Source organism: Pezoporus occidentalis, unplaced genomic scaffold, assembly GCF_034315485.1.
Source record: "Pezoporus occidentalis ecotype Australia unplaced genomic scaffold, CSIRO_AGI_Poc_V1 ctg21, whole genome shotgun sequence".
In the NCBI taxonomy this organism is placed as follows: domain Eukaryota; kingdom Metazoa; phylum Chordata; class Aves; order Psittaciformes; family Psittacidae; genus Pezoporus; species Pezoporus occidentalis.
This window is the reverse complement of record NW_026913964.1, coordinates 4855944-4870698: the sequence shown is the minus strand read 5'-3', so window position 1 is coordinate 4870698 and position 14755 is coordinate 4855944. Positions and strand designations below refer to the sequence as shown.

Below are 14755 nucleotides of genomic sequence, written 5' to 3'. Positions count from 1 at the left end.
TATTGTGAAGATAACAATGACAATCTCTTGTTAGTAGGACACCATAGCAATTCCTAAGGTATATTTTCTTCATTTTTTTGTTACATCCTAATTCCATTTGTAATGTATAGCACAGATAATAAAAAAGTATGCCTAGCTGTCTTTACTTTTTAGAAGTTGAAGTAGTCAGAGTTGGTGATTTTTGCTTTCTCTTAATTATCCTATTATTTTGACAAATAGGTTATATATGCAGGTTTCTGACATACTTGCCAGAAGCTCTTCTCATTTGTTTACCTTTCAGGATTAATCTTATCATCAGCAGTGGCTAAACACGGATTTATTTATTTACAAAGGATATCTTCACAAATTGCTTTAAATAGTGTGTTATCATCATGCATGATTCAGGATGTGCATATTCAGGAATTATGTCGTGTTCTCTTTCATATCCCTACTACTCTTTACCTCACATTCTAAATAAATCTTTATCTTTGTCTTGTCTTGTATTGCTCTTTCTGTTCTTTTCTACTTTAGCCTGTTCTGCAAACTAGCTGCTCTTGTTAGACATAGGATCTCACTTTTTGGTAAGTTGCTAAGAAAGATCTTTATGATAACGTTAAAAACATAAAGAATGCATAACCGGTGCTTCTATCTTAGCTCAACCTTTTCACAAGCTATAGGAAAAAAATCTATAAAATGATGCATAAACTTCCAGTACAATTAGTGATTTCATTGAATGTGCCTCTGAAGCTAACAAATAACAGAATATGTAAAGTGTTGGAGAAGGGACAAATAGCAGCTTCTAGAATTTTCAGACTCCTTTTAAAAACTCTCATGCCTTTGCATTTACTTTTAGATTTCAAAAGCCATTTTACATTGTTTCAATTTCTGTCATCCAACTGTTGAATCCAATAGATTAATTTCTTAATATGCTCGGGGGGTGTAGGGAAAAATAACATACCTTTTTTTCAAAGGTAAAGGTAAGAAAATTAAAAAAGAAATGTGGATAATACAAGACAGAAAGTTCAGAATGTTGCAGCATCAAGTAATGAAAATTACTTAAGTATGAATTACTTAAGTACTTAAGTAATTACTTAAGTACTTAAGTAATGAAAATTACATAAGTACTTGGTGCCATAAGTAGCCAGTGGTTATTCTTTTAAGCTGCTATATGGAAACAGACTTAAGAAATTGAAAGTTAGTTCTAGAACGAGACCTAACTCTCCCTCCAGTGACTTAAGGTGGTAGACTTATGTCTTGTTTAACCTCTGCATCTCCAATAATGACATTTTGGATTGTTAGATTATCCTACATTTTCTATACTGTCGTGCTCTCATATTATCTCTTTCTAACCAGGGAGTGATTCTGCTACAATGGTGAACTGCCTGCACATATTAGCTCAGTCTCTTGACACACGGTAAGTTTGCAACATTTGTACCAGCTACAAAGTACATAGATATCCCCAAGTTTTTCAGGAGCAGTTTGTCACTGTTTCCAAGGGCATTTGAAGACTTTATTGGGAGATATAAATGACACAAACTTTGTAACTGCAAGTATTGATACCTGTAGAGTACGTTGAGACAGTTTAGTACATAACTGAAAAATTTGGCTTTAGAAGTATGAAGAATGTCTTGATACTTGTGTTTACCATTGAAATACTTGAGTATGTTAAAACACAGCCTGGAATAGTTTTCTAACATGAACTGTTTTCTGGCCTAGTTGTGTTATACAGCAGCCTGGCAGTGAGCTCATTGCGAATAATAGCACTGGAAAGCTTCATTAAGGGCTTGGAGAAGAGTGCAAAAATATTAAAGAATGGGACTGTGATGGTGGTATTGCAGTAGCATTTTCTAGATTTAGTGTGCTTTGAAGATGCATCTAAGCATGCATCCTGACTTGCATATCTAATTGCTGTAGCTTCCATAAAAATTTAGGAATTAAGAGTTACTTTTCTTGAGCATATTGTACAGAGGAACTTTCTCACCACCTATGATGTCTGCTGAGAAGGCATTGTCTTACTGGAAAGCAGATAACAAAAACTGGAAAGCCAAGACTGAGAAGCAAGCTCGCTCTTATTAATTTGTATGAAATGCTTCAAGCTAATTGCTGCTTATACTACTATGTAGATGTAAGTGTCCTTGCAGTTCATAATGTAAAGTTCATTGATATTGTGTATGTTTTCAAAGATTGATAGAATGTAACATGTGCATACATATCTATAAAACTACTAAAGATCAATGCAGAGTTAATATTTTTCATTCATTATTTTTCAGAACTGTTATGAAATCAGGATCTGAGCTTGTTAAAGCTGGATTGCGTGCCTTTTTTGAAAATGCAGCTGAAGACCTGGAAAAAACTTCAGAAAATCTTAAGCTTGGAAAATTTACACATTCACGAACACAAATCAAGGGTGTTTCACAGAATATCAATTATACTACAGTAGCATTGTTACCCATCTTGACATCAATTTTTGAACATATTGCACAATATCAGTTTGGAATCGATTTACTTTGTAAGTTTTTTATTTCATTTTTGAAATTTATTCTGTTATAATACAAATGCTTTTTAGTAATGTTTGCATGAATTCAAAGGATGAAATTCTGTTTTCACTAACATGCATATTTCCAGAATTAAATCATATATTAGCTGCATAGTACATAATTTCTATTTCATGTTTAAAAATACTTAGTACGTTTCAAGTTACTTATGTACAATATTTCTGCAAGCATTGAGAGAAAGAAATTAAAGTTTCCTCTGAATTGCTCTCTTACCAGCTGTGTGGGTGAGAATAGTTTCCTATAGAAAATTAAATTATCCTTATTTTTGTTGCATATTTTTATGTCATTAGATTGAAGGAGACAACTCACTATTAATTTATTGTGTTTTTTTTCTTACACTTGAAAACCACTGTAGATATTCTAATTTAAATTTTCCTTATTTTTAACATCATTCAGTTTAAAATGACTGAAATGCTTCAAGATTCAGCAATATGCTGTTCCAGCATTTTGTATAAATTTGTATGATCAGATTTTCAAAAAGCAAAAGATAATTGAGAAAATGATAGCCCACTTTCTTTTAAAATGTGGGGAGCCTTTAGATCATGTTTGTGGAAGTTAAACATACAGACTGATGTCATTTAGATTAAAACTGTACTCTGCAAGTGTGATAATCTGCAATATCTAATTAGCAAGTATTTGCTGGCCTCTTGAAATGTCTGCTCTGTTAGTTTTTGGCATGAATGTAGATGACAGATAGTGTATTTAAGATAAATAACAATAGAATGTTCAGTCATACATACACTAGAAGTTTTAGACACTGTTTTTCAGATTATGTAAAACATTTTTTATATTTAGAAAGTAGTCTTTATTTGAATAAATATTAATAATCTACCTCTTGTTTTCCTCTAGTGGGTGATGTACAAGTTTCATGTTACAGAATTCTTTGTAGCCTATATTCCCTTGGGACTGGGAAAAACATCTATGTTGAAAGGTATTGAATGAAAAACAGCATGTAAAATCTTTTCATTAGGAGTGTGTTGTTTAGGTAATAAAGCAATTCAAATGAAAGGTGAATCTGAAACAGTGTGAGCATGTTTAAAATATACTTGAGCTGGAATGTAGTTGCCTATACCTTAGAATTCAATTCTACTCCAGAAAAAAAAACAAACAACCAAGCAGAAAACAGCCCAAACTAAATAAAAGCAAACAATTCATCCTGCATATGGTAGCATATCTGCAGGGAGTTTGTTTCTCCCATAAGGAAAGCTAACTTTTTGCCAGCAAGCTTCTCAAATTTTGGCTATCACATACTGCTGAGGTAAGCAGGCTGAGTACTAAGTAGGCTGTGTCTGTCTCACACCCAAGGTTACACAGATTTCTTAAAATAGTTGTCCCAAGCAGCAAAATCTTGAGTATATTTAGAGCATTCTAAGAGATTTTAAGTCTATAAAGGAAAATGCCAGTTACTTGGAATTTAAAAAGAGTAGCGTCTACAATTCCTTTAAGCATCTAGTTGCATCACCTTTTCCTACTGCAGTTGTCTTTTTAGAAGGGAAGAATGATCAGGTCAGATATAACCAAGGAAATGAATTAGTTGCCAAAGGCTGTGTGAGAAGTTACCAACTGTGAATTTCAGTTAGTTTGGTTTTCACTAGTCTCATTCAGGCTGTTAAACTGTAGGTAGACATTAGTGTCTAGGTGGGTTGGTAGGATGTCAAACACACTGTTCAGTTTTTCAGCAAAACTTAAAAGTAAATGATTGACCTGACTTGAGCAGTTATTCAAGTTAAATAGTGCCCAGATTTAGATTCAAAGTGCATTTTTCTTTTTCTCTCCTACTGAATTTTGGCAGGGATATTCAGAAATTTTACCTTTCATTGCAGGATGGTCATAGTTCATTATTCATAGGTGAATATCAATTTTCATGGCTGAAATAGTTCAGATGATTCTACAAGCCCCCTGACTGCTGGGGCTCAGGACTAATACAAAGCTGGATTGCTACGGCTGCCTTGTTGTGACAAACTTCTGTTGTGCAAGGGTTTTCTCCATTGTACAAGGACTGCTTAGCTTGTTTAGGATATTGGATATATTTCTGCTTTCTCTGTGAATCTTTCTTCTATAAATGTCTCTGTGGTTCATAAATGGTAAGAACCGGATGTAAAATACAGTAGTCCTTGACCTCTTTGAGGCCTAATGCTCCACTGGCAAGTGTGGTATTATTGCTGTAGTCATTCTGACTATGAATTCTATACCTGGGTACCCATTTCTTTTCTTGCACTGCATCAGGAATTTAGATTATAAAGTTGAAAATTCCCTTTTCATATCCAGTACCCAAAAGTTTTATGTCCTTTTATGGCATCTTATTCTTTTCCTAGCTGGTTTATAGAAGCATATTTCTAATGGATTTTTAGAACGACTGATGAAATATCTGTATCACTATTAAGAGATACAAACTTCTGTGCAAGTTAGGAAATCGTAGCACTTTAAAAAAAAGTATGTAGTTAAATATGGCATTAACTGCTGTATTTAATCATACATACATATCCAGATTGTTCAGTTCAAGACTTCGATTTGACCTGTTTGAGGCTTCTCAAAATGAAGACTGCGAAAGATGCAAGAAAGTCTGTTGTAACAATGGTGTAATAGTAAGTGCTTCTTCATGATTGTCATCAGTTGGTGGTCTTTTATCTTGGTTGGTTTCTCAAAGACTAGATTGATTTCATTATATTTCAAGTGTTTTTCACTTCCTCCAAGACTTGCATTTCAGTCTCTGACAGTTTTTCCTCATTCTTTGGAGCAAATGTTTCCAGTTAGTTGTCTTCCTAAAATATTTTGTCTGAAGGGTTAATTTCGCTTTCTTTAAGTATGTTTTACTCTAAGTCTATTGAACCACTCAGTTTCCTAAGTGATTTATTTTACATTCATTGCTTTTTATGTCAGTGACTCTGAAATTATTTTTATCTTTTCTAGTTTCTGTCCTGCAAAATTATAGGCTTTTCCTTGATTTCTCATATTTAGGAAATCCATATGACATAAAGTAGCTGTGTACTTAAAGAGTAATATTCTTAGCCTTGTTGTGTAATTGTTCACCTTCTTTTGGCTTCTTGGAATCTTCTTTTCATATGGAAAGATGGGTATGCATTATGACATTGTCATGCATGTGATTAATAGCCTTAGTGCATTTGATGTTAGTCTTTTCAAATTACTTTTTAATATGTGCTTGTGTACATATATATTTATATGCACACACACACCCAGGTTTTTTCCTTGATCCAAAAGAAGGCAAAGATGTAATAATGTTTCCTTTTTAGGAAAATTTATGAAATCTCCTATATATATAAAACACTGTAGCTTTCCACCCAATTTAAATTGGAAGAGAACTTTGCTGTGCTTTTAAATTTAGTAGGAATTCTAAAATTATCAAAAATTTGATTTTTAATGAAATGTTCTGTGGTTGCTATCTATGATACTAATGTATCATGTATTCTGTTGCAAAATGTACACTATATCGATGGTCAGAATATAAGGCAAATGGCACAGATTATAGGTGGAGAACATAGTTTCTTTTTGATTTTGCGGTAATTGATTTCTGCATTTTCCATTTCTTTGATGGCAGTAAAACAATAGTAAACTGTAGTAATTCTGTACAGAGATTGAATAGGCATTCACACTTGAAGCAGTGTAATGTGAATCATGTTACATTAAATACCCAAGTGAACAGAAAACCTTTTTTATAATGTTTTTAATTCTGTGAGGCCGTTGCTTTTGCCAATTTCTTTTGTTTCTCCTAGAACAAAAGAAGTTGGAGGGTAGAAAGTTGCAAAACTTTTCACATCCCAGCATGGTTATGAGGTAAACATTGACATAGGCAGTTAAAGATGAGGTACTAGATGGATCACAGTTTTTGACTTTAGGTCATAAAATGAGGCAGGCTTTGTTGACACAAATGAATCTTAAAAAATATTGTAGTTAGCCCTGAAAGCTGAATGATTATAGAATCATAGAATAGTTTGGGTTGGAAAGGACTTTTAAATGTTTAACTCCTCTCAATGAACAGGAACATCTTCAACTTGATCAGGCTACTCAGAGCCCTGTCCAACCTGACCTTGAATGTTTCCAGGGATGAGGCATCTACCACCTCTCTGGGCAACCTGTTCTACTGTTTCACCGCCCTCATTGTAAAAAAAAAATTCTTCCTTATATTTAGTTGAAATCCACCCTCTTTCAGTTTAAAACCATTACCACTTGTCCTATTGAAGCAGGCCCTCCTGAAAAGTCTGTCCTCATATTTCTTATAGTTCCTCTAAGTACAGAAAGGCGACAATGTCTTCCTGGAGTCTTCTCCAGGCTGAACAATCCCAACTCTATCAGCCCTTCTCCATAGGAGATGTGTTCCATCCCACTGATCTTTTCTGTGTTCCCTCCTTTGGACCTACTCCAACAGGTCCATGTCCATTCCAAAAAAATGCCATGAAGCTTCAGAGGATATAAGGTTGTACTATCTTTATCCAATCTGTATGTCAAGCATAACAAAATCTGGGAGGCATCTTGTATAAACAGTGCTTCAGAAATTCAGAACTTCAGAAGAGTACCTTAGCCAGTGTGGGTCTAGTCTTATGCTGAAAGGGACTGTTTCAGAATCTCTTGCACCTTCATCTGTACATTTCCACCTCTTTTTGTTTATTTTTTTTTTTCTGGTATGTAGTATGTATGCAGGCAGATGATGAGCAAGTTTTGTTGCTGTCAGTTTGGCTTGGTTAGTTTTTATGGTGAGGTTTATTTTTGAATGGATCATCTCCTTCATCCAGCTTATCAAGATGCTGAGTCCTATTGCTAGTACAGAACAGACAAATAGGAACTTGCAAAGGTTTTTTTGGGGGAATGCTGTATTGCCTCTATCAGAGCGTGCCACACAGAAACCCAGAAAGTCATAAAATCAGTCTTCAATGAGTGGCAGTAGTGTTTCTTGTCATTTAACTATGCAAATGGTAAATGTGTGAAGCAAAAGAAATGTGTATTTATATATGTATGTATACATATGTATCGAAAAGTAGTAAAATCTTGAAAAAGGGTATGACTGCCAAAACAAATTCTGTTCATTTGCTCCTTGTTCAAGCAAACTGCAGCTATAATAATATGCAGTTACTAATCTATTTTTTGTGCATATTCTAGATGTGTTTTGTGTTGTTGCACTATGAAGCAGTTTACCTTTTAACATAGAATTTTTGATACAGGCTGATTTGTTTTAAAACTCTGTTTCTTATATCAACATAATTTCCAGAAATTTTGTCATGTGAAAAATAAAATTTTTCAAAATTGTCAAATAGTTAAAAACATAAACTACATCAGATTAAATATTGGTGCTTTATAATGCATGCTAGACATTGAAAGCCTGTGAAAGACTTTTCCTCTCAGGTAAATTTTGATGTCTCATACAGGCAGCGTCCTGCACTTGGTGAGTGCTTAGCATCTCTTGCAGCAGCCATTCCAGTAGCATTCCTTGAACCTTCTCTCAACCATTACAACCCATTGTCTGTCTTCAACACAAAAAGTGCAAGAGAAAGAGCAAGTAAGTACTGTTCCTCATGAAAAAATGAAACAAAACAAAAACACACACCTGTTTGCTCCTCTCCAACTAATAGTAATAGAAATTGTAATAATGTAAAGGACCTGAATGTATGCCTCAGTAGAGGACTCCTACTATTACTCTTTCATTACTTGTCATTTTAGCCTTGCTGTGCTTTATTGAGACTGTTAACATTTTTGTCTTTCTCCTAGCATATTTGGATTATTTGGATGTATTTCTGAATGTGATGTTTGAATTCTTTTCTGAAGCTGCATACTGTAAAACTTGAAGCTTAGTTGAAGATCATATCTACATTACAAAACTTCATAGCAGATTGTATGCTTATGTTCTTACTAGCAACATGCAAGAGGTGCAATATCTTATTTGTGTGAACAGGGCAATTATCTATGTATTTTGTTGTCTTACCAGTACTCCACTGCATTTTGGTATAGGGAACTCCTGACAGAATATGACTGATTCCATGAAACCTTAATCAAAGGAACATGAGTCTTTTACATAGATTTTCTTCATTTGTTTCTCTCCCCCCTTACTCTTGATGGACTCAAAAGTATTTCAGTATTTTCCTCATTGATCCACTGTAGGAGTCATTAGGTGCCAAAATCATTGTTCCTTTGTGGGGAAGGAGGGTGGAAGTAGGTAGATCAATTCTATATGCTTCCTAATTTTTTTATATAAAAGCAGTTAATGAAAAGCTTGTGCTAGCCCTTTGTTCCTTTCAGCTTTACCTTATAGAAGCAGCACTAGTGGAAGAAGAATTTTACTAGAGTGACTGGCATTAGATTATGATGGGTTGTTAATTGCTGAGTAAGCACTAAGCACCCTTCAATTTCTAATACAAGTATCTGGGAAACTGAATTCTTTCCTATCATTTTTGTTGGGAGATAGATGTGAAGAGTTTTTAATTAGATACATTTTCATTTTAATCTCGCCTATGATTTTGAGCTGCCTTTTTTTATTTTCCCTGAAGTGGATTTAATCTTTTGCAAATTGACATGAAAGTTTTGAAAGGTTATAAAAACAATGGCCTGAGTTTACCCAATATAAGCTCTCAGTTCTGCACTTTCACATAGCTGGGCTTCCCACCATATAATTGCAGGACACCCTATGGTAAAGCCATATCTTTGTGGCATTGATTGCCTACATCAGTGCTATATGCACATTATCAGAAAGGCATCATTTATGAGATAAGATCTTCATGTATGCTCCAAAGTTTTAATACATCTGCCCAAGATGGTGAAAGAAAAAAACCTGAGTGACAATGACATTTGTATTTAGGGTTTAAACATAGATGAACATATATGTTCCCTTTTATTTTGTTAATTAATATTTTTCTTTTATACCCTTACTTGCAGTTTTAGGTATGCCTGATACAGTGGAAGACATGTGTCCAGAGATCCCCCAGTTGGATGGACTAATAAAGGAAATTAATGATTTAGCAGAGTCTGGAGCAAGGTACACTGAAATGCCTCATGTAATTGAGGTTATCTTACCCATGCTATGCAACTATTTATCCTACTGGTGGGAAAGAGGGCCAGAGAGTGTTCCTCAAAGCACTGGGCCTTGCTGTACAATGATAACATCTGAGCATCTGAGCATCGTCCTTGGAAACATTCTGAAAATCATTAACAACAATCTGGGAATAGATGAAGCATCTTGGATGAAAAGAATTGCAGGTACTCTAAATATTTGTAAAGAGTAATGGTACCTAATCACATTTCTTTGCTTTGCTACACTTTACCGTATTACTCAGTGCTATAGTAATAATAAATTGTAATTGAAAACAACAAGAAAGAAAGATAAAGAATAGATAAATAAGAGAAAGAAATCTTAATTTTTAAAAGTTTTTTTTTTTGTTATTTTTATGCATGCATTGTAGTATCACTATAAGCAGAGTGCTTTCTATACACCATAATAGATTCTGAAAATCTTGCCTTCTCTATGCACTGTATAAGAGCCTTTGCATTTAATTTGGAGTTGGATCAATGGATCAAAATCCAATTATTTTCAAGACACCCAAGAACTGACTATTGTAGTAGGGGGTATAAATCACATGAATTCTATTCATGAAGTATAAGGTCAAAAGGGAAAGAAAAAGTGTGAGGTGAAATAATCACAGAAGTAATCCAAGTTCAGAATTAGTTGCTTTGCCTGAGTAACTTCCAGCTATTAAATGAGCAGAAGGATTTCACAAAATGTCCTGTAACATTTAAAAGCTAGCTATCTGAAGAGATATACTGTATCCAGATTTTATCATTTGTCTTAAAAAGTGTAAAAGTATAATATATAATAAGGTGGTTCAAGAAAATCTATGTAGAAGTAATAATTTCCTGTGAAACTGTAATTGCCATTGGCACTGGGTTTTCAGTATTATTTTACATACTAAGAGTTCTTTAATAATAATAATGATTCCATTAAAATTTAGTAAGAGGTCTGCTGCTTAACTGTAGAGACCACTGCTTGTAGTTTTGTAGTGGCTGCTTATCTATGTAAGGCGATAATGTACTAGTGAGGTTCTTACAAGGAATTTTGGCTTAAGTGATCTGCATTTTATCACAAATGCTTGTAGAAAATAGATCTATGACCTTGGATTAGTCATTAATTCTATTCACTTTAGCTTGCCCAAGGTAAAACAGATACAGGAATTCTTGCAGAACACCATCTTCTGACTATTTTCTATGCATTTTAGCTTGCCCAAGGCAAAACAGATACAGGAATTCTTCCAGAACACCATCTTCTGACTATTTTCTGACACGGTATACAAAAAAAACACATTCAAAAAACCCCAAACAAACAAAAAATTTCAGTATTTTTGTGAGGACTTTGTGTCTCAATCCCTGCATTGTGTATGTTCTAAGTTAGAGATGTGTGACTTGCCAAAACCATGGTAGTTTATTTGACTTAAAACTGAAATACTTACAATCTGAGGTCTCAGTAACTAGCTTTTAATCTCTTAATATACACAAAAGCTATATTTGTAGTTTTATTAATAATTTTATGATAGTCCAAAAATATGTGAAGTGTTATGACCTTTATGTTTTCTAGAACTCCAGAGTTCATATTAACATCAATTGCACATTAATCATAAGATTGTCTATATTTGTCTATGTATAGTTTATGCTCAACCCATCATCAGCAAAGCTAGGCCTGATCTGCTGAAAACTCACTTTATTCCAACACTGGAGAAATTGAAGAAGAAAGCTATAAAGATTGTGATGGAAGAGGAGCAACTGAGAGCAGATAGTAAAACTGACACCCAAGAAGCTGAGCTCCTCATTCTTGATGAGTTTGCTGTTCTTTGTAGAGATCTTTACGCCTTCTATCCAATGTTGATACGTTATGTAGACAACAACAGGTAAATAAAAAACAATAATTAAATTCATATTTGTTAGTTAATGTACTGGACTCCATGATCAGATAATCAGAAATCTATTTAATGTTATGCTGAGAATCAGATCCTGAGTATTTTAAGATTCTTAATTTATGGAATGATGTACCTTGAATACACAACCTCTTCTCAGATGCATTAGGCTTATTTAGTTGTATTGTAACTACACTATTATTAAGAATGCTTATCCTGACTAGACTTGCTATATATGCTACTGCAGTTCAGTGGCATTACAATGAATATGCCTTTCACAAACTAAAAGATAGCTAAAACCCTTAACTATTAATGAAAGGGTGTAAAACCATTTTGCCTTACTGAACCATTCTATTTGTAGATAATACGACAAATATATTAGTCCTTTCTGTTGTTTTTTTTTAAGACGGAAATAAAAGGTGGACAACATTATATTGGCTTTAGAATTACCAGAACTTTTTCTCCTCAACTATTTACAGGAGGATTATTCTGTGCCTACACTTTCCCTTTCTTTTGTCCCAGAACATGACCCCAAGATGCTCTTCTGAAGAGTATCAATAGTATCTCAGTATCTACAATATCTTAATTATATCCTTAACAACACTGTTCTTTACACAGTCATTGTCTATGTACATTTTTTAGATGTTAGTACATGTTGGGCTAGTTAGAAGCATTTTCACTGCATGCATGATCATGTGGCATGTGAACCAATTTATTGAGAATTATTTGCTTTTTCTAGATGAACTCAAGGTTTTACTATTTCATACCTTGTTGGCAAGGAAAAACTTCAAATTCTTTAAAACCACAGTTTTAACTGGGCTGTGGAGAAATCAAACTAGACAGATAGAGTTAATGCGCGTAAGTTATAACATAGTAATTCCTTTCATGTGTGCTGTCAGGTGCCCACTTTATGCATGGCCATATTAATGCATTTTAATTTGGACATCTTTAAGAGGGCTGCATCTGTTAGTCCATTTGCCCGTTTTCTGAGCATCCTTCTGCAGACAGACCCAGACAAATTGTATTAGGTCCTGGATTACAAAAATAAATCAAGTGAAGCACTCATATGTTATAGCTTTACCCACTCATTCATTTCCTTCACACCCTTGCAGTGTTCTTTTTTAGATCAATGATTGGAGGGAAGGGGATAGAGAAATAGTCAGGGAAATATTTTTGCTTTTCAGCCAGGTCTGTATTTTAGTCTGGTTCATGTAATAGGCACAAAACTGTGTGTTGATACCAGGGGAAGGAGGAGCATGAAGAATTAAGTAGAGAAGAATTAGGAGTTTTGTTGGAGCCTAGTTAAACTGCCACGAAAAATGGTCTCTTTAACCATGGTCATGGAAAATTGAGGTGATTCTCATTCCATTCCAAGATTAACTACACAAATGCAACCTGATCTGTTAAATAGAGATTATTATATTCGGTTGTCTTACTTTAAATTTCTCTTGTTTTTGTAATTAGAGCCAATTGGCTAAAGAAACCAGATGCAGATTCCGATGAACTCTTTCGAATGGTAGCTGAAGTTTTTATCCTGTGGTGTAAATCACATGTAAGACAATGTACAATTTCTATTCCATTAAATTCTATTTTTCAATTTAAATGTGGTAACTGCAGATGAATTAAACTTCTGGTGATTTTCCCCCCCATTTTTAGAATTTCAAAAGAGAAGAACAAAATTTTGTGATTCAGAATGAAATCAACAATTTAGCGTTTTTAACAGGCGACACCAAGAGCAAGATGTCTAAAGTAAGTTAATAAAAATTTGTGGATCAATTAAGTCTTCAGCATGTGTTTAGTATGTTATAAAAAGGCTCTGAAAATCTGCTCAGATTGCAGGTGTTGTGCTGGTAGAAGAAACTAAAAATAGTATTATTTCTTCATGATAGACATGACAACTACTATACAAACTGTAGGCTATCTACCTTAGAGTTACTTGTTAAATGTCTGCTATGTAGTCAAAGACAGAAGATTAAAATCGAAAAAAAAGTAATGTATAGGAGATTATGGATTGTAATATACTGTTGATTTTTCAGAAAAAAAAAACACCATAAGGGTAAACTCTTGTATAAAAGCTAGTGAAGAAACATTGGTGGCCTAATCTTTTTCTTGTCAACGTCAATCAGTATTGTTCTGTCAACACTGACAGAGGAATGCTGTCTTTGCATATGCCTCTTTATTCATAAATATAGTGTGACACGTGCACTGTTTCTCTTGCTTCGTATTAATGACCACATTAATTTCTTTTTTGATTATTTTCAATATGACAAGGTGACGACATGATGTTTGGGAAGTACATTTGTTACCTGTATAGTAGAGAAAATGCATGTTGTCAAGGTAAAAAATGTCACTTTGACATTAGCTGAGGAAGACTGCCTTACTCAGCTAAAGCCAGATGAAGCCTAATTCCAAATTAGTGTTGGTGAATATAGCAAAGAACCCTTTGTTTTATTCATGTTTGTAATGTGTTTGGTGTAATCCTATTTTGAAAGTGTTCCAGGGAAGTGGTGGGGTTTACGCTTTTGTATTTCACTGTATTATGATTGTAACCTAGCTACTGTAAGTCCAGCTTTAGGCAACAGGGTCACAGGAAATATGCTATTACATTTCTTAATTCTCTTAAAAAGCATTTGCTTAATTTCTGTTATATTTTTTTTGTTCTGAAATATGGTTAAGCCAGACCCTGATATTGGAAAGTTTACAAGCAAAAAAATAACAGATTTTCTGCTTATCATTACTTCATGGCTGGTACTGAACAGCAATTCAGACGATATAGAGAATTCCGTATTTGGAGAAAATGAAATTTTTAATGTGTTTTTTTTGTTTTCAAGATGCACCTCCTTGAAATTGTGTGATAGAACTGAAATGTTTGCATAATCCTCTTTAGTGAGATGCATAGTGGGCACAGTCCAGGCTGTTTGCTGATCACTGGTACTGTAACAGTCTATCACGTAGTTCTGTACTTTTATCATATGGCAATCGCTACACATACATTTATTTACATATACTTCAACTTTTATACATTAGAATTGGCCTGAGGAGGAAAGAGTTAAGTGTACTTTATTTTCAAGCATGGTAGTTTAGAATCAGGTGATTCATACTTAATCACAATTGTGTCTCACTGCAGTGTTGATAAAGGGATAATATGATGTAAACTGCTAGTGTCATAGTCAGTCTGGAATGACAGGAATGACAAAACAAGCCTTTACAAAATGAAACATAGGTATCCTTCATGCTGCTCCAATTATTATAAAATCACAGGAATTTAACATCAAGAATCTATATGCCCCAACTTTGAAAGAGTTTGGTTTTGAGATTGCATTTTCAAACTCCTGT

General features: G+C 34.1%; 2 protein-coding genes across 2 annotated transcripts in view; one reads left to right on the top strand and one right to left on the bottom strand.

Annotated features, from left to right (window-relative positions):
• LOC134163987 (uncharacterized) overlaps positions 1-14755 on the bottom strand; it is a 612365-nt gene that overhangs the window by 83171 nt on the left and 514439 nt on the right.
• The window catches only part of RYR3 (ryanodine receptor 3), a 225138-nt gene that overhangs the window by 166009 nt on the left and 44374 nt on the right, over positions 1-14755 (top strand). Inside the window, exons 61-69 of the mRNA XM_062619313.1 lie at positions 511-560; positions 1333-1393; positions 2250-2488; positions 3384-3465; positions 7913-8043; positions 9414-9734; positions 11173-11413; positions 12884-12971; positions 13076-13168. Of these exons, the coding sequence (XP_062475297.1) occupies positions 511-560; positions 1333-1393; positions 2250-2488; positions 3384-3465; positions 7913-8043; positions 9414-9734; positions 11173-11413; positions 12884-12971; positions 13076-13168 (1306 nt within the window). The remainder of the gene's footprint in view (positions 1-510; positions 561-1332; positions 1394-2249; positions 2489-3383; positions 3466-7912; positions 8044-9413; positions 9735-11172; positions 11414-12883; positions 12972-13075; positions 13169-14755) is intronic.